Source organism: Rosa chinensis, chromosome 7 (assembly GCF_002994745.2).
Source record: "Rosa chinensis cultivar Old Blush chromosome 7, RchiOBHm-V2, whole genome shotgun sequence".
Classification (NCBI taxonomy): Eukaryota; Viridiplantae; Streptophyta; class Magnoliopsida; order Rosales; family Rosaceae; genus Rosa; species Rosa chinensis.
Genome location: NC_037094.1, coordinates 4,724,086 through 4,751,054, shown reverse-complemented (window position 1 = coordinate 4,751,054; position 26,969 = coordinate 4,724,086). Strand labels below are relative to the sequence as shown.

The 26,969-nt window shown below is 37.9% G+C and overlaps 1 protein-coding gene across 8 annotated transcripts; it reads right to left on the bottom strand.

The window, feature by feature from the left end:
- Positions 1-22,828: 22,828 nt before the first annotated feature.
- LOC112175130 lies at positions 22,829-26,064 on the bottom strand. Of its 8 annotated transcripts, none has more exons than XM_040510072.1 (10): positions 25,764-26,055; positions 25,633-25,672; positions 25,479-25,532; positions 24,853-24,880; positions 24,590-24,742; positions 24,229-24,502; positions 24,029-24,098; positions 23,820-23,944; positions 23,610-23,777; positions 22,829-23,280 (listed from the first exon to the last, which is right to left on the bottom strand). In XM_040510072.1, the coding sequence occupies exons 4-9, from the start codon at positions 24,856-24,858 to the stop codon at positions 23,770-23,772; spliced, it is 636 nt and encodes a 211-aa protein (XP_040366006.1). In that variant the 5' UTR covers positions 24,859-24,880; positions 25,479-25,532; positions 25,633-25,672; positions 25,764-26,055; the 3' UTR covers positions 22,829-23,280; positions 23,610-23,769. The 8 variants fall into 8 exon arrangements, 5 of the variants coding, with proteins under 5 accessions (XP_040366006.1, XP_040366005.1, XP_040366004.1 ...); XM_040510071.1 differs by having other exon boundaries at positions 23,610-23,757; positions 25,630-25,672; positions 25,764-26,053; XM_040510070.1 differs by having other exon boundaries at positions 23,610-23,757; positions 25,479-25,548; positions 25,764-26,053.
- Between the last annotated feature and the right edge of the window lie 905 nt (positions 26,065-26,969).

The window sequence follows — 26,969 nt, the reverse complement described above, 5'->3', positions numbered from 1 at the left end:
TTCAACTAACTGCTAGGCTAGCCTTGTAGTATATAGGTGCATATATGAATTGGGGTTTTATTTTGCCCATTTTGTAAACTGTTAAGGATGATGAATGTCGGATATAATACCCCAATTTGCAATTTATAATCACAGTTCTATTTTGTGGACAGAATCCTCTTTATAGAATGTGATGTTTAGATATAAAGTTGAAATCAGTTTTAGCCATAAAAACTGATGTCCAGAAATACAGATACATCAGTTCCAAAATGAAAATCGATGTTACTAATATATCCAGACATCGGTTCATTGTTAAAAACGATATACTACCGAGTGCCAGACATCAGTTCCGAAATGAAAACCGATGTTACTAAAACATCCAGACATCGGTTCATTATCAGAAACGATATACTACCGAGTGCCAGACATCAGTTCCGAAATGAAAACCGATGTTACTAAAACATCCAGACATCGGTTCATTATCAGAAACGATATACTACCGAGTGCCAGACATCAGTTCCGAAATGAAAACCGATGTTACTAAAACATCCAGACATCGGTTCATTATCAGAAACGATATACTATCGAGTTCCAGACATCAGTTCGGAAATGAACACTGATGTTACTAACATATCCACACATCGGTTCATTGTCAGAAACGATGTCTACAACAGTATTACTCATCGGTTCTTAAATCAATAACGATGTTAAAACTCAAACTTGTGTTATATAATCTATATTTCTTTAAGCTTTAAATACAAAAAATGTGGGTTTAACAATAGTAAAGCATGCAAGTTTGTTATCATTTAAACTTCTTTACATCGGTTTATTATAAGGAACCGATGTCTACCCGAATATTAGACATCGGCTAAAAACCGATGTCTGCATTTTCCGGATCTTTCTCATCACCCACAAAGACATCGGTTGGATTTTTTTTTCTCATCGGTTTTTGACCGATGTCTGGGGCTATAATTCTAGTAGTGATTGTACCGAGGTCTTTTGTGATTAAAACCCAACACCTATTGGGTGGTCAAGTTGGGACAATATCGGTACAATGGTGGGCCACGGGCCACGCTTGTCGCTGTTTAACACCAATTGAATCTTCATTCTAGTTTTAGTTACTTTCTTTTCACTCTGTTCTACCTGGAATTTAAATATGTCCCTTTTGTTACGTTGCCAGGTAGATAAAATGGAGGAAGTTGCACAAGGGAGAGTTTGGGCTGGTAAAGATGCAGCTTCAAGGGGTTTAGTTGATGCTATTGGTGGACTTTCTCGGGCTGTTGCAATAGCAAAGCTCAAGGCAAATATACCACAAGACACAGAGGTTGGTAAAAAAATTCTTATTTCAGTGGCTAGGCATATGCTTGAGATAATAATGAGTTAATGCAGCAAATTAGCTTCATAATTTCTTGTGTGTTATGATCTTGTGTTTTTTTACATGTACTTTGTCAGTGTGTTTCTGTAAAAAGTTATTTGATTGGTTTTTCCAATTATTCCAGGTTACACTGGTGGAACTTGTAAGACCCTCCCCTTCACTGCCAGAACTTTTAAGTAGCGTAGGGAGTACTCTGGTTGGAGTTGAGCAAACGATGAAGACACTGCTGCAAGACTTAACATTTTCTGATGGGGTTCAAGCCCGGATGGACGGAATCTTGTTTCAGAGACTGGAGGGTTCTTCTAATGCCAACCCCATCTTCAATTTGATGAGAGATTACTAAAGGGAATTTTATTTTTCTTTGCGTTATATAGAAAATTAAGGCCCTTACACGTTGATGGAGGATATGTCCCTTGATAATTTGCGAATGGTGCCTGTCTCAGACTGTCAGCCATTGGATGGGGGCTCTCAATTGTACAGCCATATATTAATTCATTTTGATCTATACAAAAAAATAAAAATAATTAAAAACAAAAATTCTATGTTTCTACGGACGTTGATGGAGGATCTGTGTCCCTTGATAATTTGCGAATGGTGCCTATCTCAGACTGTCAGCCATTGGATGGGGGCTTTCAATTGTACAGCCATATATTAATTCATTTTGATCTATACAAAAAAATAAAAATAATTAAAAACAAAAATTCTATGTTTCTACGGTACAAGTGACCCAAACTCCTAAATGCGATTTCAGTTCTTAATATTTGTTGTCAACTTTTCACCAAATAACTAAAAAAAATCATTTGGTATTATCTAGCCGTTTGTTGTTGATAGGAGCATTTTAATGCGACGTTTTAACTGCATTTCCCTACATTTCTTGCGTTATTTCCTTATTAAAACCCTGTTTAGGAAAGTTTCCATTCTTTGATTGGGAAAGTTCTTATTTGTAGAAAGTTTATATTTTTGTAGTTTCTATTTTTCATTTTTAGAAAGTTTCCATTTTCAGTTTAGGAAAGTCTCTATTTTTCTTATTAGTTTCTATTTTCAGGACCTCCGAGCAAAAAAGTGGAAATGAACTCATAAATGGAAATAGGAGCTTGCGAACACCAAGGGGAGCAAAGATGAAGGTACATTAGAGTAGATGAAGGTGAAATGTACTAAAAGATCAATTTTACACATATTCCTACTCCGAGGAGAAACCAAGCCAAGCAAAGAAGAAGGAGCGGCCGCCTGATCAAATGAACTTCAAATGAGCTGAAACCCTGCAGATCCATTCTAGACACCCAAAGGAACATTTCATATGAAGAGTGCAAGATCCAGATAGAAGTGGAAGGCCTTCAAACAATCAGTCCAATTTTCTGTAGAAGCAAAACTGGAAAACTGGACCTGTAAGAGGTCCAGCAGCATTTCCGGCCCAACCACATGGCAATAGATTCTGAAATTTTACCACAGTAATCTACACTCATGGTGGATAATTTCATATGAAGAAGTCAAAGGCTAAATCTGAGTTCTTAGTGGAGATAAAAATTAAAAGAATAAAGGAAGAGAAAGTGCTCTCACCTAACAAATCCACTAAGTGTTTAAGTGCTCTCACCTAACAAATCCACTAAGTGTTTAAGTGCTTGACGCGCTAAAAGCAAGCGCATAATTTAACCCTGAAAATATCGTTAGTAGTATAAGCAAATAGAGATCGTTCTATTCCGGGGATTGAGGGTACACCTGTCATTGTCAAACAATTAAACAATTAAAATTAAAACAAAGTATAATATTCACAAATATATTCACAACTATAAACATTATTTACGAAAAAAGGGGGGATTTTGTTTTTGGATTTTCGAAAATAAAACTAAGTTAACAAAATAATTAAAATGCAAAAACATAAAAATATGAATGGAATGAGAGAACAAAGATCAAAATTGAAACATATGATTAAAATTGATTCAAACCCTAATATTGTTCACCTAAGTCATGAGAAAGGAGTTGATCATGTGAAACGTTAAAAGCAAACAATTTCCCATATTTTACTTTTCAATGCTAATTAACCTAAGCGAAAGCACCTAGATCAATCCTATCAAACATGCATTCAAGCACTAGAAAGCTAGTTAATCACAACATGTTTAATGCATTACACATAAAGAAAGGCTATCAACTCAAGTGTACAACTTAGTATGGAAAAGTCCACCTAATTGCAATCCTCGTTAATTAATTTCGATCTTTGTGCAAAACCTTTACTACTTTGATTTAAGTTTACACAAAACGAAAAGTCGATTTCATGTTCTTAAACCTAGCAACAATTATGCATAAACCCTATAAGTGTCGACCCAAATAAGATTAATACACAAAGGATATCTATAACGCAAATTTAATTAAGCAAACCCACATAAGCAACTCTCGAAGAACAATGATATGAATCTGAAAATATCAATTAATCATAAAAATTCCAAAAATAATACTTTGTTCATACATATATGTCAACTAGAACAAAACCAACGAAATCAAAGCAAAGGTTACAAAGGAGAATCAGATTACACCGTGAGATGGAGATGAGATGAACGAATTGAGGATGTAATCTCTTGAATCTCGAAAGCAAGCTTCAAGGATGATGATGGAGGATGATGCTCACGGCAATTCTTCTTCTCCCTTGGCCTTGCTTGAACTCGTGGCTTGCTCTAGAGGGTGGAAAGGAAAATGGAAAGGAAATGGAGAGACAAGGAGATGGAATGGATGAAGGAATGTGTTAGAATGAGAGGAGAATGTGTTTATATAGGGAAGAAAAAGAAGAGTGAAATGATGAGTGGAAGAAAAATAATAAAAGTGGATCTAAGTTCACTTGTAAAATATGGAAAAGATAGAGAAATGATGAAATGAAAGCAAAGTATGAAGGTGCAGCAACATGGAAGTGATGATGATCTATTAAAGAGATTGTAGAAGAAAAATATATCCAAGGAAAAAGAGAAAAGCATCTAGCTTTCTTCATGTGGGTAGGAAACATGAACATGTGAATATTGAGCTGGTTTTAGGTCAGTTTTTGCCCCTTTATTCCTTCAATTATTTCTCTAACAAGACTTCAGAATGAGCCTTCGACTTCTTCATAAAAAATGTTCCACTATGAGTGTAGATCATCCTGACAAATTTTCAGAGCTTTATTCTATGTGGTTGGGCCGAAAATGCTGCTGGACCTCTTACAGGTCCAGTTTTCCGGTTTTGCTTTTGTAGAAAATTGGGCTGATTGTTTGAAGGCCTTCCACTTCTATTTGGATCTTGCACTCTTCATATGAAATGTTCCTTTGGGTGTCTAGAATGGATCTGGAAGGTTTCAGCTCATTTGAAGTTCATTTGGTCGGGCGGCCGCTCCTTCTTCTTTGCTTGGCTTGGTTTCTCCTCGGAGTAGGAATATGTGTAAAATTGATCTTTTAGTACATTTCACCTTCATCTACTCCAATGTACCTACATCTTAATTTGCTCCCCTTGGTGTTCACAAGCTCCTCTTTCCATTTATGAGTTCATTTCCACTTTTTTTTTTCGGAGGTCCTGAAAATAGAAACTAATAAGAAAAATAGAAACTTTCCTAAAATGAAAAAAGGCAACTTTCCTAAACTGAAAATGGAAACTAACTAAAAATGATAAATAGAAACTACAAAAATATAAACTTTCTACAAATAGAAACTTTCCCAATCAAAGAATGGAAACTTTCCTAAACAGGGTTTTAATAAGGAAATAACGCAAGAAATGTAGGGAAATGCAGTTAAAACGTCGCATTAAAATGCTCCTATCAGTGCTCAAACCTAACCCATTATGATTTGTTTAAAGGCCAAACAGTGTTGCTTGGAAGCCTATAAATAGAGGCAAAAACAAAGACACAAGGAATTCCTTCACCCATTTCATCTTCTTTGTCTCTCCATTTCCTCTCCAAATTTCTTTTTCATTCTCTAGTTTTCTTGTTCTTCATTTTCAAGCCAAGAGAAAGAGAAGCCATGCAATACATCAATTTCCTAACCGCCATCCACCCTTGTGTCGTCCCTAGAAGATTGCTTGCTTTCAAGGATCTTCAAGTTCTTCGTCTCAAGGCTTTATCATTCATCTTTCAAGGTGTATTATATCCTTTCTCTTGTTTTCTTTGTTTGATTTTGTAAGACTATGAATTCTAGTTAACAAATAATGTTAAGGGCAAAGTTTAAAGCCCGTTTATATGTTTTGAAATAAAGTTGTAATTTCTTTGTGTTGATTTCTATGTTGCTTATGTGAGATTGCTTAATTGATTTTGGTTTATAGAAAACTTTTATATGTATGTGTTATTTGGTGGCCAACTTGGGATATATGCATGTAATTGGTGCTAGAATTAGGTAAACAATTCACCTAATAGTTTTGTGAACCTATTTCATAAGTAGTAAAAGCTTTGGACAAAAGTCAAAATCAATTAAGGAGGATTGCAAATAGATGAACTTTTTCATACTAGGTTGTGCACTTTGGTTGACATCCTTTCTTTGTTCTTCATGCATTGAATGTGTTATTGATTAGCTAGCTTTCTAGACTATGATTGCATGTTCAATAGGATTGATTTAGGTGCTTTCACTTAGATCAATTATTCAAGGAAAGTAAAATATGGGAAATCGTTTTCTTATTAACGTTTCACATGGTCAACTTATTTCTCATAACATTAGATAATCAACTATAGGAATTGTAATTGGATTTCATTCATATGGAATTGGTTTTGATCTTTGTTTCTTATGTTTCATTCTTGTACATGTGTTTTTATATTTTCTTTATTTTATTTATTTTAATTTTCAATTCTATAATTCTTAAACCCTCCCTTTTTATTTCGTTACTTGTATATATTTCTATTCTTTATTTTATTTTTATTTTTGTAAATAATACTTTTCTTTATTTGTTTCACAATTACAAGTGTACCCTCAATCCCCGGATAGAACGATCCCTATTTACCATATACTAACGATGACATTTTACAGGGTTAAATTGCGCGCTCATTTCGAGCGCGTCAGTTGTTGGTGTTGCAAGTATATATTGGTGTTTTAAATCTCTTCCACTATACAAAACTGATTATGTTGCAGTTGTTACTTCTTTATAGTTACTCCAGTTCAAGCCCAAAGTTCCCATATATTATAAAAAGGCTTGATTAATTCCCAAAATATATGCCTATGCCGCGTGTTACAATAATAATGACCTAAAAAGTGCAAATGAAATTCAACAGTAGCCAGAATGACTATGCGACTGTGTGGCTACGCCCATATGAGAGGTAGGAGCTTTCCTTTGAATCCTTTTGGCCACATTGTTATACCAAATAAGAATGAAAGCAATTACAAATCAAGATTGTAAGCCAGCAGAGCACATAGAAGAAGCATGTGACACATTTGAACCACAGAGGAAATGGAATGGTGATGGAGATGAAGACTGCAGTGACTCCAAAGAAAAGGCCGAATCGCTGGAGCACCAGAGCTGCTTGTTCGAAGTTGGAGCGAATACATTTGTCTACAAAGAAGCAAGTAAAGGCAAGGATGATGGTTAATCCGAGGAAGCAAAAGATTGCAGGGAGCTGAGAGTGGATTTGGGCGGAGAGGAGAGCCATGTCAATAGCGGATGCCAAGCAGAATACAACAAGTACCTTTGACCAATAATCTGGCAGGTGGTTGGGTTGTCTAGGCGCTGCTGCTGGTTGAGCCATTTCTTGGTCAGGAAGATCAGGAACCCAACCAAGTTTTTTAATGACTCCGACGACAGATACCTTTGCCTTCTTTAAAGTAACACTTCATTTTTGAGGTCTTCTTGCTCTTTGCTCTCGGTTGAATGTGTCACTCTCTTTTATAGCTATAGCTACTTCGGTTCACATCAGGGCTTTTTTTTTTGTAGTGGCTTTTCTTTGCACCTTCCTAAGGCTCGCACAATCGATAAGCAGGGCTGCATATCATATGAGCTTTTCTTTGCACCTTCCCTAGGGCCGTAAAATACTAAAATATAATGCAGATAACTGTTCATTGCACTCTATACTCCTCATCCTGCGGTTCAAAATGCTTTCCAACCTTAACTTCTCAATCACGTGCTGGTCCACAGTTGATAAGCAGGCCTGCATATCAGAATTTTCCAAATATAATAGCGTGTTCTTCTGGTGTGGAACTGGAACTTGCGTTGTTATCAACAAAAAACTGGATCATGCGTTTACAAAGGATAAAAGTCTAAGATACCACGAGTGCAATAGCCACCCGCCACATCAGCTCAGGCAATGGTATCTGCTGCACCCTATTGTTAAGAAAAGAGAGAATTTTACAAATAGTATCCTAGTTAAAAGCCATTCATCACTTTGATACATCAATTTAAAAAACTATCATATTAGTACTCCAATATTAAAATTCACAGCATTTTAAGTATAGTAGATGACATGACGATGTTAAACTCTATTTTTGTTGGGCTATTTTCGTCACTCCAAGTCTCAGTCTTTTTTTTTTCTTCCACTCCACAACTATCATCTTTCTCAGCTATTCTTAAGGTTATGTTTGGTATGGCTGAGCTTTTCAGAAAAGCTAGCTTATGCTTATTTCTGAGAATAAGTGGCTGAAAAACAAAGCAGCTGAGTGTTTGATAAACTGACTTTTTATAAGAGCTGTCAGTGGTAAAAGCAATGGCAAAGTGTTTGGTAAACTCAAACTGGCTTGTGCTTTTTGTTTGTGGAATGACAAATTGGACATGAGAGATTATTTTGTCTTGATTATATTGTTTGGTAATACAATGTTGTTCAAATGCTCTTGTTATTATTTTTAATCTTTATTATGTCCTTATTTAGTTTTGTTAACTTTTAATTTTTATAAATCATGGTGACTATATGATTAATATTGAATAATTTTAAAACTGTTGTAGTAAATAGGTAAATGTCTATATCATGGAGTATACACTTAGGAAAGTGGAGAATGTGTGGTTTGTATGGAATGCACATTGAGAGGTAGAGAAATTGTGTAGCAAATATACTAATGTATGTAGGGCAATTTACACTACTTTGTAACCCTATATAAACCCCCTCAATATGAGAGGAAGACTCACCAATTCACTCTTCAGTTTCTCTGAAACACGTTATCAGCACGAAATTGCTCTAGAATTAGAATCGAAATCGATTAGAGTAGTGAAAGTTCATGATCCGAACTAGGTCATTTTACCAACCTTACAAGAAACCCCTAAATCCTATCACATATCAAAGCCCTTGATCCCAGAAGCTCAGAACCGGTCTCAGAACCTCCAAAACCGGCCAAAAACAGCCTGAACCGGCCTCTGGAATTCCTGAACCGCTGCCGAACCGCTGCCGAGACCCCTGCACACCACCTGCCGAGACCTGCCGAGCAGCTGCCGAGAGCCCTGCACACCACCTGCCGAGCAGCTGCCGAGAGCCCTGCACATCACCTGCCGAGACCTGCCGAGAGCCCTGCAGACCCCCTGCCGAGCACCTGCCGACAGCTGCCGAGCCCCCTGCCGAGCACCTGCCGACAGCTGCCGAGCCCCCCTGCCGAGCACCTGCCGACAGCTGCCGAGCCCCCCTGCCGAGCACCTGCCGACAGCCTGCCGAACACCTGCCGAGCATCTGCCGACAGATCTGCCGAGCCATTTTCCGGCCACTTTTTCGGCAACTTTTCAGGCAACTTTTCGGACACTTTTCCGGCGAATTTCCGGACACTTTTTCCGGTCAATTCTTAAGGTAAACTTTTCTAAAAGTTCCCGTTTTTTAAAGTTTTTATTACTTTTCTCTTCTTTTCACGGGGACTTCCAACATCCCTTATTCTACCCCCCTTTCTTCTTCATAGGGGAGACCAAAAGGCCGAACTGTGGGGGTTCGTGCTCACTCCAAGCTTGGAGCTTGTAGAGTACTCCAAACTTAGAATTTGTTGAGAAGAAAACAATCGACCACATACATCATTGTTTCGATTTAATCCAAAACCCCTCTTGGAATCAAGATTTTCTTGGAAGCGACTACACTCAGAAAATCCCTAATTTCTTGAAAGCGATTACGCTCAGAAAGTTTATAGTTTTTCGTGGTAGCCTTTTTCGCTCCGAAACTAACCCTATTTTCTTGTTGTTCTTCAGGATGAGTAACCTGAACAAGTTGAGCTTCAACCCACTAGGGACAACAGGCGCAGGATACCACAGGTGGATCCGTGATATGCGCCAGCATCTTAAGGCTGATGGGATCCTGAGTACGATCCAAGAGCCAAGTCAGGACGTGCTTACTCCTCAACAAGCTCTTTCTTTTGAAGCAAATAGAGCAAAGAGAGAGGCTAATGAAGCAAAAGCCATCATTCTCATGACAAGGCACATGAATGACGCGCTCCAAAATGAGTACCTCAATGAGGAAGACCCAAGAAAGCTATGGGTAGAACTCGAGCAGCGTTTTGGCAACGTCCGTGATTCCCTGCTTCCCGACTTAGAAGAGAGATGGCAAAGCCTCCGCTTCTGTGATTTCAAGACAGTTCTTGACTACAATTCAGAAGCACTTCGTATCAAGTCTATGATGGAATTCTGTGGACATCAAATCACTGATACGATGTTGATCGAGAAAACTCTCTCTACCTTCCCTGTCTCTGCATTAATGATAGCTAAAAACTATCGAATTGATATCAATGCTAGACGCATCACAAGATTTCATGAGCTAATTGGTGTCATGAACGTAGCTGAAAAGCACGACAACATACTTGTGAAGAACTATAACTCTAGACCCGTGGGAACCAAATCAATTCCGGAGTCTAATTATAGTCGCACCTCCAAGGGAGGACGCAAGGAGCGAAACCCTAAAAGAAGGGATAATTATGGACGTTCAGGTCCATATTTTCGCCCTAAAGAGGAAGGAAACCGCCAAGATAGGCGTACACGGAACCGTGGAGGTAAACGTGTGAAGAGAGAGCGAGGCCAAGCCTCCGGTTATGGTGGTAACACCACCAATGGAAACAACCGTTTTCAAAGTGCTCCTAAAGCACCTCGATCAAGGGAACCTGACCATAATGATGCTTGTCTCCGATGTGGACTACCTGGACATTGGGCAAGGGCATGTAAAGCATCCCAGAATGTTGCAAACGCGTACAAAATGTATCGTGAAGCAAGGGAGGCAAATTACATGGAACAAGAAGATCAAGATGGCAATCTCGATCTAAGGGTGGAAGACGACAAAAATCAAAACCCAGAAACTGGCGATTTTGATTAAGTCTTTCATTTTCCAAGAGATGTAGGCAATCGCCACATTATCCTATAGTAGATGCCAATGGGATTAATCTTTCTTCAAAGTAGGCGTACTCAATGTAATTGTGATGTCTAGGAAGGTTTTGAGATAATTGGTACTTAAGCGAGCCTTTGCTCCACCAACATCTCTCTACTCACCTGGTCACCTTTGCATTGGAATTACCGAAATAAGTTAGACGACTACCATTGCTTTGCATTAACTAAGTTTATTGGATTACGCTTTCTTTGATGAAATAAATGATGATGTAATTCCGTTTGGCTTATTAATAAAAGTTGAGTTCTTTCCTTTATGACTCCTTTTTAATTACGAGCTTTTCTCTTAAGGAATTGATGAACTACAATGTCTCGCAGATAGTGCGACTACGCACACCATTCTACGACATAGGCAATTATTCTTGGAGATGTTGCCTACATATTCCACTGTGACTACGATGGCTGGGCCATCAGGTTTAGTTCAAGGACATGGAATGGCCCAATTCTTATTGCCAAATGGCACCTTGATTAAAGTCACTGAAGCTCTCTATGCTCCTAAGGCAAATCGAACCTTATTGAGTTTTAAAGATTTAAGAGCCAACGGATTCCATGCGGAAACGCATACTGAGAACGGAAAAGAGTTCCTTTGCATTACCTCTAATGATTGCGGACGAAAGCGCATCTTAGAGAAACTTATGTGTCAATCTAGTGGACTTTATGTCACTACAATTCGACCAATTGAATCCAATAATGTCATAAGAGAAGATCTCTTGGATTCTGACACATATTGGCTTTGGCATGACCGACTAGGGCACCCTGGTCGTGATATGATGCTCCGTATACTAAAGACTTCACACGGACATCCATTCTTCAGAGTGAGAAGAAGCAAGAATCGAAAATTGATTCCTGGACTTAACAAGACCGCATCAATTGCAGCATCTGGTGCTGCAGCCGTCTTGGGGCGCCATAGGGCTGCCCAAGTCCCATGTAATGACACCAACCATGAGCATAACGCCATGATTGTTCCTCCCAATGGCTACAATGCCATAGAAGGAGATGTAGTCACACATTTTGCTTCTAATAGCGCTACAGACGCTCAGGCCCAACCAAAATCCTCATTGGTTGCTTCTAAGGCCCCTCGCTCATTTTGCAAAGCCTGTTCCTTCGGGAAATTAGGACCGAGACCATCCTACGCAAAGGATCCTAAAATACTCATTCCGTTCTTACAGAGAATCCAAGGGGATATCTGTGGACCAATTCAACCATCATGCGGACCTTTCAAATACTTTATGGTATTGGTTGATGCGTCGACACGCTGGTCACATGTCGCGTTGTTGTCCACTCGAAATGCTGCTTATGCTAAACTCCTCGCCCAGATTATCCGTCTACGGGCTCACTACCCTGACCATCCAATTAAGTCAATTCGACTTGATAATGCTGGGGAGTTTACATCGAAAACATTCGATGACTATTGCATGTCACTGGGGATTGATGTAGAACATCCAGTTCCCCATGTTCATACCCAAAATGGTCTCGCAGAAGCTGCTATCAAACGACTACAAATGATAGCACGGACATTGGTAATGCACACTAATCTTCCTGTTTCTGCTTGGGGATATGCAATATTACATGCAGCGACGCTAATTCGTCTACGACCCACTGCAACCCAATCTTACTCTGCGTTACAGCTAGTGACTGGGTACGAGCCTGATATCTCGCACTTACGCATTTTTGGGTGTACTATTTATGTGCCTATTACGCCGCCACAGCGTACTAAGATGGGTCCACAACGACGAATGAGCATTTATGTTGGATATGAATCTCCAACTATCGTCCGCTATCTTGAACCCTTGACAGGCGATCTCTTTACCGCTAGATTTGCGGATTGTCACTTTGATGAGACAGTCTTCCCATCATTAGGGGGAGATAAGAACACAAATGTTCAACAGGAACGACAGGAATTGTCGTGGTCTGTCCCCACTATGTCTCATCTCGATCCCTATACCGCACAGTCCGAACTTGAAGTGCGAAGAATAATCGAGCTCCAGAACGTAGCAGACACTCTGCCTGATGCGTTTTCTGATGTTGCTAAAGTGACGAGATCACACATACCTGCTGCAAACGTGCCTGCAAGGATTGATGTCCCAAATAATGGACACAACGCCACTCCTATAACGCCAGGAGATGGCACCATTGCTCAACATGGCAATAATGTGGCATCTATGGCTGCAGGTCCCGCAAGGAAGCGCGGTAGACCGATTGGTTCGAAGGATACTCGCCCTAGAAAAAGAGCGAATGAGGCACAAATAAATCCTTTGATCATCGATACTCAAAATCCATCCCATGAGAATGTTCCGGATTATGGTTATGTCCAAGAGACATCATTGGGGGATGCCTCAGTGTCAGAACCTATCCATGAGAACATAGAGATCTCTGTAAATTACACTAGTGTACATGGGACGTGGGAAAGAAACTCCATCATCATTGATGATGTATTCGCGTATTCAGTGGCGCGTGAGATTATTGAGACCGATGACATCGTACCACGCTCCGTTGATGAATGTCAACGTAGAGCTGATTGGCCAAAATGGAAAGATGCGATCCAGGCAGAACTTGATTCTCTAACGAAAAGAAAGGTATTTGGCAAAATTGTACCAATACCACCCAACACCAAACCAGTTAGTCACAAATGGGTATTCGTTAGAAAGCGTAATGAGAAAAACGAGATTGTAAGATACAAAGCTCGTCTTGTGGCGCAAGGCTTCTCACAACGCCCTGGAATCGACTACGAGGAAACCTACTCTCCCGTAATGGACGTTATTACGTTCCGCTACCTTGTCAGTTTGGTAGTTTCCGAAAAACTGAACATGCAGCTTATGGATGTGGTTACTGCATATCTATATGGGGATCTAGATACAGAGATATACATGAATATTCCAGATGGAATTCAACTACCCAAATCAAGTGGCTCTAATCCACGGAGCGCGTTTGCAATTAGATTGAAACGCTCACTATATGGATTAAAACAATCCGGACGGATGTGGTATAACCGTCTAAGTGACTACTTGATTGGTAAGGGATATGTCAATAACGAACTATGCCCATGTGTGTTCATAAAAAGGACAAGTTCCGGATTTTCAATAGTAGCGGTTTATGTCGATGACATGAACATAATTGGCACCCTTGAAGAGTTAAGGGAAACCGCTGAACACTTGAAATCCGAGTTTGAGATGAAAGATCTTGGGAAAACACGGTTTTGTCTCGGTTTAGAACTTGAGCACCGTAGAGATGGTATCCTGATTCATCAATCAGCTTATACCCAAAAGATGCTTAGGCGCTTCAACACTGACAAAATTAAGCCTTCAAGCACCCCAATGGTTGTCCGTAGTCTTGATCCAAAGAAGGATCCATTTCGTCCAAAAGATGACGATGAAGATGTGCTAGAGGCAGAAGTGCCCTACCTAAGTGCAATAGGTGCATTATTGTACTTAGCACAATGCACGAGACCAGACATCTCATTTGCTGTAAACTTGCTAGCTAGATATAGCTCTGCGCCAACACGACGCCATTGGACTGGTGTTAAAGATATCTTTCGATACCTAAGTAGTACGATCGATATGGGCTTGTTCTATCCCTACAGAAAGAAGATGGATTCGAACCCATCAAGTGTCAGGAACGCCACACATGGTGGATTGCGTTCCCTCTCCCCATCCCAAAACGATATAAGTGTTTTGGAAGGTTTTGCTGATGCTGGGTACCTCTCTGACCCACACAAAGGTCGCTCCCAAACTGGTTATGTTTTCACCATGGGAAAAACCGCGATATCTTGGAGGTCTACAAAGCAGACCCTAGTCGCTACCTCTTCAAATCATGCAGAGATTATTGCTCTTCACGAAGCAGTTCATGAATGTATATGGCTTCGATCCATAGTTACGCATGTTCGAAGCAATTGTGGTTTGAAGTCTACCACAGATGAGCCAACAAGCATTTATGAAGATAATGCTGCTTGCATTGAACAAATGAAGCAAGGTTACATCAAAGGCGACAACACCAAGCACATATCGCCCAAATTCTTCTACAATCAGCAACAACAGAAGCTCCTCAAGATCAAAGTGAACCAGGTTCGATCTGAGGACAATGTAGCAGACTTATTCACTAAGTCATTGCCCAAATCCACGTTCGAGAAACATGTGGCAAGAATTGGCTTGCGGAAATTATCTGAACTCCCATGATCGTTGTCATCAGGGGGAGGCACAGACATCAGGGGGAGATGTCTACATGTTCGTCTCAAAAGCGTGAAGGGTGTGTTGTGCTCTTTTTCCCTTTCGACCGAGGTTATTTTTATCCCACTGGGTTTTTGTTACTCGGCAAGGTTTTTAATGAGGCAACAAGAGAAGCACCATATTATCCAGAAACAAACTCCACACTCAACACGCGTTGTGCTCTTTTTCTCCTTCGACCAAGGTTGTTTTTCCCACAGGGTTTTATTACTTGGCAAGGTTTTTAACGAGGCAAACTTAGAAGCGCACCTCCAAGACAATACTACTGACATGAAATATCCAAGGGGGAGTGTTGTAGTAAATAGGTAAATGTCTATATCATGGAGTATACACTTAGGAAAGTGGAGAATGTGTGGTTTGTATGGAATGCACATTGAGAGGTAGAGAAATTGTGTAGCAAATATACTAATGTATGTAGGGCAATTTACACTACTTTGTAACCCTATATAAACCCCCTCAATATGAGAGGAAGACTCACCAATTCACTCTTCAGTTTCTCTGAAACAAAAACCAACTTGTACAAATATATTAGTAACAAAATTTCCTGGAGAAAAAGCACTTATCAACAGATTTTCTGGCAATAATTTACATCATCTAGGCGTTCCATGTGAAACAAATTACAACAGAAGCATCAAACACTGCTTACAGGACATACTTGGTCTTTTGGTCAATAGTTTTACATGCTCAGTTTTGTCACCAGTGAACTATATCTAACAAAAGCTCCTACTTCTCGTAGCATCTCGGTCTTCAAGGCCTCTCAAGAATGATCCAGTTGCAAGTTGCTCCGACGCATATCTCATGAAAGATGCCAAGATTAGGCATCTCATAACCATTACACCTAACCTGTCAAAGATTATATAAATCTGTCAGTTCTTGCTGCTTAAAGTGTATATGAGCCACAAAACAAGCAACTGGATAATGCACCAACTCATATACACACATTATACCTATCATATGAAGCATAAGCTAAAAATAACCAACTCATGTATATATTGTTATATTAAACATAAACTTCAAGAACATCATGCTTATTAAATTTTCGCCAATGCAGTCCCAAATCATTGAAATTCTGAACAGAGTGCATAATTCCCAATCCATTCGCAGCATCAATGCTTCCGACCATCTTCACTATTCAAGTAAATCACCAAGACCTGCAAGAGCTATACCAACAGAAGGAATAGAATTTCAAAGTTCTACAGTTCAATTGTGAAGAGCTATGACACCAAACCCACACATGATGAAACCCAAAAACAGCATAAATTCTCTTATTAAATAGTATTATGATGAATTTGAATTCATATTCCATGAAACATAAATAGGGGAACTAGAGGGATTTGCTGCAGCTGAAGATTCTCAGAACATACACTCAAGAATCTTCTTTATCAACACCGAATTCATATTTCATCAAAAATTACTTCTTTATCAACACCAAATCTTATTTTGATACACTCGATTCTCATCCATAATTCTAACCAACAATAATTTCAGTTGCACCAACTTAAGACCAGAAGGGAGTGTTGTGGAATGTGGACTAGTTAAGGGATAGGATTGATTCCCTTCAGGTGCAGTGATCATAAAGCTCCTCCAACTGGAACCTAATTGTTAATTAATTCATGGATACAATTCAGCTCCATTTCACAACAAGATTTGTGATCCCCTCAAAGCTGCCATGCAAACAAGGAAAATCTCGATAACCAAAGATCAATAGGTCAATAGGTAATGCATCCCGAAAAGATGAAGCCTCAGCTCAGTTATTTAGTATCCGATTCCATATATATATAGTTGTTATAATTAAGTTATATCTTGCTTGCAGCACAACTTTGTCTCCAAAATGATTCAAGAAGATATCATCCTCTTTGAGTTTTAGTGACGTTTTTCATGGTCTTTAAGCAAACATTCATCACCTTATCATGGTAGCATATTTGATTAAAACCTCTCTGAACAAAATTATAGTATTTCCAATCAGTCATAAATCATGTCATTAATCTGTGGAGGCTAGGGTACTTTTCCCAAATAACCTCATCACACTCAAACTACAAACAATATATCTAAGGACTTCTTTCTATTTCTTTAGTCTTTGACACCGAGACTAGCAACACTTCTCAATCTGCAATGTTATACTCATTTTATTTTTCAGAATCAAGCCTCATACTTTTGAGTTTAGACAATTATACAAATAACAAAGATGTTTTTGAGTTTCAAAAACCAAAAGACACACACATCAGTACCATTGGACTGGCAACAAATTATGATCACAGCAGCAAGAGAAGGACCAACAAGAGAGGCATCAAAGAACCCATACGTGCACACATTTTAATTGCATATGCTAAATAAGCTCAGTAAAGACCCCTGAAATGCAAAGCACAACCTTGAGTTTCAAACATCTTTCCCTCTTAACCACTACTCAAATCTTTCCACTCTCACTCTACATTCCAAAGCTAATGCTTCTCCTCAAAATTTCAACTCTTCATACTAAAAAACTCTGTTCCATACTAGCCATAACATCAAAAATTCGGTGGCTTTCCAATATTGATTTAGTAGCTATTATACCTAGACTTCAAAACTCAGGTAGTTAAATAACTATTTCCTCTTTTCGATTGTCATTGCAATTCAAACTTATGCATATATTCAAAGTAAAATATCACCCAATCATACTGTCCCAAATCAAATTTTACAGAAATATTCAAAGCACATAATAACTGTGCAAAACGTAAAATTTGATGAATTCCTGTAGAATTTTACCTGGGTCGGACTCAGTTGTGGACCAAGACAAGATCAAAAACACTCAACCTGAAACGAAATTAAACAATTCCACAACTTTAGATGAAAGAACTAAAATCAATGGTAATAGATTAAAGCAGTAGAATCCCCAAACTCAACATTCTATTAGGTCAAGAACAGCGCCGTTTGCATGGCTTGGGTGCGAAATGGAGTAGAAGAGAACTCACCAGAAAATCAAAATGACGTCAGTCCATCACGTATCTCTCTTCCAGTCTTCCTTCTCAGATTCTGAACCAATACTAATCCTTTTTCTCAGGTTTTCCTTCCTTCTCTACTTACTCCGACAACCATCCTGGGGTTTTGATCGACGTCTATGAAGGAGAGTGGCAGAGATGAGGGAGAAGACGCGAATGGAAGAGTTGGAAGAGCAGCGTTTTCACGAATGGTATTGGGCCATAATTACTCTTAATCCATGAGGGTACCCATTGGTATTTCAAAAGATTCATTAACTCAGCGCTACAGTAGAGACTGAGATTAAAATCAGACAGGGTGAGAGAGATGCTATTCAATTTTAGTTTGGAAGTATATATTGTCTCTGCCATCAATTGCTACGATGTCCTACTCCGGAAGGTCAAGGTACTACCTCTCAGATTACAAGGAGTCAAGGAGAGAACTTGAGAAACACTTTGCATCAAAGGGAAAAGTGATTGATTTCCGTCTACTGGTCGATCCATGGCAAGAGAATCTCGTGGATTTGGATTTGTTACCATGGAATTTTTTTTATGTTGCTGTGTTTGATTTGGCTAATTTTCTGGCTTTTGGTTTGAATTCTTGTTTTGCTTTCTGGGTTTTTGGTATCGCATGGATTGAGAGAGAGAGAGAGAGTCGTCAGCCATTAATCTCAGAAACCCAGGAGCCCCAGTGGCGTTTCCTGACCCCTCTGAACTTCTTTGATTGTACCATGATTCATTATTGACAGTATGTTAATTAACAAAATTCTTGTGTGACCATGCTATCATGGAACTTTTACCATATAATCAATAACTATAAGGCCTCGTTTGTTTCACGGAATTAAGGGCTTGGGAAAGGAAAGTTATTCCTTTCCTATGTTTGGTGTGCACAAGGAAATGAACAACTTTCCTTTAAGAAGGGAAAATATGGGGGAAAGTGAATCCTCTCATCCTCCAAAGGATTCATTTTCCCTTCCACTTTCCCTGCATTAATTACATGGTATAAGTACATTTATATCCTTGTTGAAAATTATTATTGACAATTTTATTTAAAAAGTTTTTGACATTTTGTAATTATATATGAGGATAAAAATGGAATATTAGTATGGTTTTGTTTCCTTTCCTTACACAAACCAAACATTAGAATGGAAACAAACATGCATTTTCTCCTTACTTTTCCAAAATTTCCAAACAGCGGAAAGGAAAGTTAGTGGGAAGTTCGTTTTCCTTTCCCATCAGATTTCCTAAGGAAATGATTTCCTTTCCATGAACCAAACGAGGCCTAAGACTTAGACCCGCAAGACATAGAGAATCTAACAATTATGTTGAAATTGTGTAAATGAAGATGTGGGATAGTTTGTTGAGTATAATATATATGGCATGGAATTAATGGATGGTTAGGAGGAAAAGAAGAACAGATAGCTAGAGTGAGAGTATTTTGTGATTAAGTGGGGGAAGAGGAGAAAAAAAAATTTGAGAACATGAAAAGATAAAATTGTCCATGAAATAGTTTATGTTACAATAGAGTTGACACCGTTATAGATGGAGAGTATGAAAATTGTGTCAGGTTTTAATGTTGAGGTACTAATATGATAGTTTTTAAATATCATGTACCAAAATTATGAATGGACCTAATGTAAGGTACTATTTGTAAAATTTTCTCTTAAGAAAAAGCCATTGAATCTGCTATCTAAACAACCAGATCTCAATCTTAATATTATTCGACCTCATCTCAATCTCTCTCTCTCCCTCCCTTTTTTTGTTTTTTGTCTTTTTTTTCCAGTCAAGCCCCGGAGGCGAAATAATATATTCATCACAAGTCAGAATATGTCGTTATATACTCTTTTGCTGTCATTTAAGGACATAGGCAGGCTAGAAGATAGTGGTAGTACCTATAGTGGTACATAGAAATAGACCTACTAATTACACAATCAAATACATAGAAGTAACGGGAATCTTCCATTGGTACTACGTTGAAGGCACTAGATATCTAGATTCCTAATGCAAGGAAAATTATTGTAATTAGACAGCAAATCTAAAAACATAGGGTTGGGCTAAGAGCAGAAACCCAGCCCAACAATTCGCGGCTCAATAGGGTAGTCACCAAGGAAATTGCTCTAAGCCCATCATCTTGGTTCGGTCCAGTCTACCATCTCCTCCTATGGACCCCGTCATACAGCATCGTCCGGCCAAGATCCGTCTAACCCATGTCGCCACGATTCGCAGGGCCATGCCATCTCATCTCGGCGATCCAAACCGCCACGACCTGCATCACCACTTCACCCAAGCCACGCCGCCGCGACTTGCATCACCACGGAAAAACCTATCCCCCTCACAAACCACACCGCCATCGATCAAGATCCATGACGTCGGCGATCCAAGAAACCCATCAGTGGGGATCGATTACCCCGTACAGCACGACCACCGCCGTCACCACCATCTCAGCCGAACCATCTGACAAAACCCGAGAAAATGCCTTCGACGGAGTCCCATAGGCTATAGATCTCTAATCCGACAGCAAACCCTATGACGGCGGTGAGGCCGCAGGCCAGCCTCGACGTCCGAGCGCCGCCGAACGAGAACAAATTTGCAATTTGAGAAGGACTTAGGGATTCTCTAGGTAAGAGAGAAACTCGTGAGAGATTCAATTGACCGTTTGATATCATCTCAATCTTAATGATTCAGTTACTGATTATATTGACAATGGAAATTGAAAATAATACTAGCTTTTTATTTAGACAAGGATGTGGTTAATTCCATTACCAATATATATTTTTTTGTCTCAAATGATTTTGTCTTGGGGCCAGCCTCTAATGGAATTTTTTTTTATTAGATTTGCTACTTGGTTCCAAAATAACTGTGTTTCTCATTTTAGAACTAAAATTTGGTGACTTAATTAATATCCCCCAAAAAGTCAAAATATTTTCCTGGCTCTTGGTTAGGGAAGACTGAAAACTCGAGCTAGAATTGCTTTATATATGAATAATATTGATATTAAGTGTGCTTTCTGTAACTCAAGTGTGGAGGATTCTAATCACCTCTTCCATTCCTGCATGGTCTCTCGAATATTTGGAATTTCACTAGCAATATTGCAAACCTTGCTTCTACTCCAAGTTTGTTGGAGTGGATCCAAGCTCTTTTCCAAAATGAAACCTCTTCAACTATTGAAGATTGACTGCTCATCTGCTGGTAGATTTGGAAGGCCCGAAATAGTCTTGTCTTCAAGTCTGCTATAGTACTAGATCCTCCCTCAGTTATTCATGTTGCTGCTTCGATTAGCGTTAGTTATAGACATCACAACCCTTCCTTTGTTGTGCACCATTCTTCAACAGCTGATAACAAGCGTTAGTTATAGACATCACAACCCTTCCTTTGTTGTGCACCATTCTTCAACAGCTGAAGTTATCAAGTGGAAGCCTCATTCAAGGCAATTTTTGAAGTTAAATTTTGACAGATCTATCTCCTCAAACAGTCATGCTGCTGGTGGTTTTGTCTTAAGAGATGATAATGGTCTCCTGATTATTGTTAGGGCTTGGGATCTTGGCCACTCAAATGTCCCCTTGACAGAATGCTTAGCTCTCAAAGATGGCCTGCTTGTTGCTCGTCGCTTCAACCACAAGCATGTCCTAGTTGAAGGTGGCTCCCTTCTTGTCATTAATAGTGTAAAAGGGATATGTGATGTTCCTTGGAAGCTCAAGTGTCTTATCAGGCTAGGGATATCCAGATTTGCTTCTTCCATGAGTATATCTCATTCTCCCATATTTTCCATATTGGGAAGCAAATTTTTTGGTGGATGCTATTACTTCTTGTGGTTATAACCTTCTCACTCTCTGTTGATTTGGATCAATCTTGTTCCTGCAGCAGTAGTTCCGGCTCCCAATGTAGATCTGCAAAACTTTAGTTACTCGAGAGGCTGCTCGTTCTAGTTTTCCGTTTCTCCTTAAAAAAAAAAATGTACGACAAAGAACAGGAAGAAACTGCATTAGCATGTTGGGCATCCATTAACATATGTTGGGCATCCATTAGCATGTTGGCGATGACCCTCTCTCTCTCTCTGTCTCTCTCTCTCTCTCTCAGTTGCCAATTTTCTATTTTTGTTAAAAGCATAAATATGTAAATTTCACAATTTCCTTTCAAAAAATAAATGTCACAATTTCTATTTATAGGAGTGTTTCTATTCATACCTCTAAAATTAGTATTTAGACATCTCAACTAAAATATCCGTAATGCTCACTATACCTCCCTAAATTTTCTAAAAAAGCCATCAACATATGAAATGAATGGTTATACTTCTGGAAATATCATAAAAGTGATTTCAATTCAACTCAATAATGAGGAATGTTGTTTGAACATGGAAAACAATAGAATGTGTTGGTCGAACCCATTGAATTTTTTTTTCTTTCATTTGTGTCTTAAATGGTAATTTTATATAGTTGACAAAAGTGAACTATCAATTATCACTAGCAATAGTTGCCCGCGCGTTGCTGCGGGAGTATGACTTGATTCTTTTAGTTTCTTGTGGGAATTACTGATGTATAATCGTAGACATGAACTTGTGGAAGTTGTTTAGGTTATGCAACTCAATCTCGGAAACTCACCAGAACATGGAAAGTAGTTTGATGGATTTCTCTCAGACAGAAGTCAGATTTTGTGGGTTTGATTATATTGTTATCATAAATAGGTCTATCTGTTACTGTAGAATACTGTTCCGTCCAAGTCAGGCGGCAAAATTTTGGTAGGATTGCCTCATAATCGTACCCAAAATTACCTGGCTGGTTTGGATGGACCAGTCCTCAATTGTTGGAGATAGCACTATTGATGAGAACGATAATCTGGAAAAGCAACAGATAAAGTGAACAATGAAGAGATTTACCAATCATACTTCAGATTTCAGAATAATAGACTATACAACGAACAGAACAAAGGACAGAGATAGAATATGGAATAATGATATCTAAAAAGCATACCAAGATTGTAGTGGCAAAATACACACCAGGCGTTTAATGTGATATGATATGTAATAAAGAACTGTATTGTAAAGATGACAGTTTATGAAGAAATGGAATTTAAACATTACTCACAAATTACTACATATAGTTAAGTCAATACAGTACTGATAGAGTATTTGATTCAAAGGAAGCTAGTACAACCCAGCCAGAGTAGCTGACACTGGTTGTCCAAAAAATTAACTGCTTCCATTGTTCAAAGATCATTAGATCTGTTATCACTGCTGAAACAACTGGAGCTAATTATCAAAAAATTGGACTGGAGTTTAACCAAAAAATTAATACCTCCAGTTCCCAAAAGATCCAGTTGTTTCGCTGACTATAGCTGTACACAAAATGGAGTCAGCGCAGGTATAATTAGATAAATTAAGTTACAGCTGTACAGAGGAGCAATTTAGATTCAGTCTGCCTTTTCTTTCTGAAGTTGTTCTTTGCTTGCTGATGATGACACTGATGATGCCAATATCATTGCTCCACGCTTGGTCTCCTTCTCACTTTAAATCAAAGAACACGTCGTTATTATTTGTAGAAATTGAAGATAGATCAAACAGTATAAGAAAACACAGGCACTACTGCAGAAGGCAGATTAATGCAATCACTTTATCAAAGTCATTTTATCTATGTAGAGTAAATTAGTTAAGTATTTAGTTGTGAGGAATTAATTATAAGGTGTGGCACGTTGACTACTTTGAACAGATTATAAGGTTTTCATAATAAAAAATGTTAAAGAATTAAATCACGAATTTATAGCAGATTTATAAAACTGTATGCAAAAGTTATTATCACACGTAAAACAGTGAAATTGAGATTGACTAATGCTTACTTCTTGGCTTTTTTCTCAGGCTCTACGATGCACAAAGATTTTCCACTTGCTTCAATGTTTCTTTTTCCTTCAGTTGGAAGCCGCTTCGGTGTTATAGTGGTTGGGGTTTGTTCCACCATTGATACAAATAATTATATGTTGTTGTCAGCTGTAAAAATAATCAGTCAGCTGTAAAAATAATCAGTATCATTGTTTTTAATTAATGTTTACCTTGGAATTTGGCCAACCTTAAACCCGTGAATACAGCGAGCACTGGTGGGGATAACTGTTTAACTCTTTCCATATCAAACTCTCTAGCTATGTCACCCCAGAAGGTAATTCTGATATCCTCCCTCCTGCATTTTTCAAAAGGTGGTTTTCAATTTCTTGTCAAAGCATTGAATATATGTAATGGATCAAGTAATCTGGAAATAACGTACCTCAAATTTTCTACAAATATTTCACATTTTGATTCCAATTTTCCAGTGTCTTTGACAGTAACTTGATGTTCTGGTATCAGTGATTTGATACAACCGTAAACATCCTGCATAAAAAATAAAAATAAAAATTGTTAGCATGATTTGACTTTTAATATAATGTATAAATTTAGAAGTTGTTTATTTAGAACTGATAAACAAACCCTTAAGTACTGTCTGAGTCCTCATCTGGTCCTCCAAGTTGTCAAAATGAAGTAAGTTAAATGAATGCTCTGGGATTGGAGGGAATGCATCCATTACAGGCTCAAACTTTGTTGACTCATTGAAACACACTTCTACCATGTGACCAGCAACTTTATATTTTGATACAGGTTTTCGGTTATAGAAATTGGTAATGTCATACACCTGTCCTTCTTCCATTTTGTTGGACATGTAAGGATAAGCAGATTCGGATATTAAACCGTGAATAGCATGTGCCTGCACAGACTTAGAAATGAAGAAAGTTATGTTAAGAGTTTTGAAACAATTATGGTAATTGTAAAAAGAAAATTGTAAAAACCTTGCCTCTTCGTCGACTAACAGATAATGGAGGCCATCGTATATGTCACTGTTATACTTTTTCGGTCTCCACAGTCTGGATGCACAAACTCTGATTTTGAAAGTAATCTGATACAGTCTTATGTGACGAAGCAATGTATGCTCTATGTTTTGTTCAAGCTGAAAATGAGAGGGAAACTGTATTAGAAGAGAAGGTATAAGTCGTGAAGGCACTTTGTTTCAATATTGTTGACATTGTTCATAGATTGATATTTTTGAAAGGAACTTACTTCCATGATTCAACTGTCTACAGTGGACCTGCAGAAGTGCATAAATAAGGATCCCATTGAAATAAAATAATTGTAAGTGGATTCGAATGAGTTTGCATTTAAGGTTCAAGTACAAAAAAAGAGTCTCGCTGTCATCGAAAAAAAAAAAAAAGAGTCTTGCTAATTTGAAGGCACAGAACATAAAACAGTTCAAAGTGTATCCAAATGTCAGTAAGAGTGTATAATATGTCCATGTACGTAGTTCAGAGGTAAAGTTGAATTCAGGAATCAGAGGTAAAGTCTACATTAGGACTGAAAGTTGATTCAAGTTGAAAAAAAAAAAAAATTTAGTTCTATGCAATTAATTGTATGCAAAGAATCCTGATATGTATAACTTTTAGGTTTTCAGTTCCATTTTACTGCTTCAAAAAAGAAAGTGAAAAAACAAAGGCAAAAGTAGTACTATAACATCAGAAAAAAAGAGATCAACCAAAAAGAGCAGTCTTAGCCCTCTTCCTTGTTTCATAACCTTAAACCATATATATTACTCTTACACTTTTTAAAATATTTTGATTGAGTCAGAACAAAAGAGTGTTCAACAAAGTAAATTATCTGCAGTGAACAGTCTGTGGATATAAAGGTCATACCTTGTGTATAATGCACCAAGTTGTTCAGATCCGAAACTGTAGAGCGAACAAAGTCTGTAAAATGTAAAAACTAATATCATCTAACAGAATCAAAATTAGAACAGAAGAATATTGACAAAAAAAAACAGGGATAAAATTTGTTTTTCACTGCAACCTTGTTATCTCAGATTAGTAGGCAGATCCAACTTTCGGAGCTGTTTCAAAACAAAAGGAGAGATCAGGATTGGGACTCTCGGAACCCATTAGTTTATCAACAAAGATGACATTAAATAAACGAAATCTCACCAAGCCTGATGTCGATTTTGATGAATAAGGATGTTGTCGGCTGAAAGTGGGTGTTGACGTTCGCAAAGGCTTCTCGAATTGGAATGATACTGCAGATGCTTCTTATACGCTGAACCATTCAGGGCAAAAACGTAATCCCAAATTGAATCCCTTTTGAATACTTCATTTTGTCTGGATGCAGGAACATCATTATCATCTGCACATGGTATTCTAGCTTCAATCTACTTTGTAGTTGGTATTAGCTTTCTCATTCTGTACAGAATGTCCAATTTTTACTTCAATTGCATAAGTGAATGAGTTCTAGGCACCATAAGAGATTGACGTTGCTTTCAATATGTGGATTGTCAGTAGATATTTCATTATGTTCTCCCTTCTTATATCATTTAATTGATAATTAATAATTATATAACAGAAAAATGTGAATAAGAGTTATAACAAAGTCAATTCTTGTTATAATGGGATAAATCGAGGTCTACTAATATATAATGGGATGAGTAAAATGTAAATCATAAATTATAAATTTTGGAATACATCTTTGTAAACTATATTTTTAGTATACTTATTTTGCATGTCGCTATTATTATTTATTAAAATTTTTAATCCATTTCTTGATGTGACTCTTGAAAGCGCTACATATAACTGTCCATGCGTAAAAACAGGTTCTGGTAAATATATGCCAACTTGATTCAACGATTGACCTTGACTTTTATTGATAGTCATAGCATAACATGGTCTAATAGGAAATTGTCGTCTTTTAAAAATAAATGGCCATTTATTCTCAGATGCAGTAAGAATGATTCTAGGTATCAAAAATTTTTGACCTACATTGTTTCCTGTTAATATTTTCGCTTCTATGAGCCGATCAAATAAGTTATTATTAATCTTGTACCATTGCATAAGCCAGATATTTGATTTAGATTTCTCAATAACATAATAGGCATTCCGATTTTTTAAATTAATTCATGTGATGGTAATCCGTTAAATTCAAGTTTATTCAAAAATTCTATTGGATATAAAAGATTAATGTTTTCATTATTTCCAGAATTCAATAAAATACTATCAGCACTTAAATAAGTTGTTTTGTCACCTGGTAATAGATTAATTGCGTAATCATTTATGTCTCGAACTGTGGCATTTCGCGGTGTAACAATTGCGCGCTCTCGCAAGTAATTGAAATTATTATAATTAATGTTAAAGTGCAAATAA

What these genes read in the sequence shown, in the direction of transcription:
- LOC112175130 (XM_040510071.1), bottom strand. An exon ending in ATCTGTTAGTCGACGAAGAG is followed by an intron (nt 24,503 to 24,589) that starts GCAAGGTTTTTA and finishes AAGTCTGTGCAG; the next exon opens with GCACATGCTATTCACGGTTT. An exon ending in GACTCAGACAGTACTTAAGG is followed by an intron (nt 24,099 to 24,228) that starts GTTTGTTTATCA and finishes CACTGATACCAG; the next exon opens with AACATCAAGTTACTGTCAAA.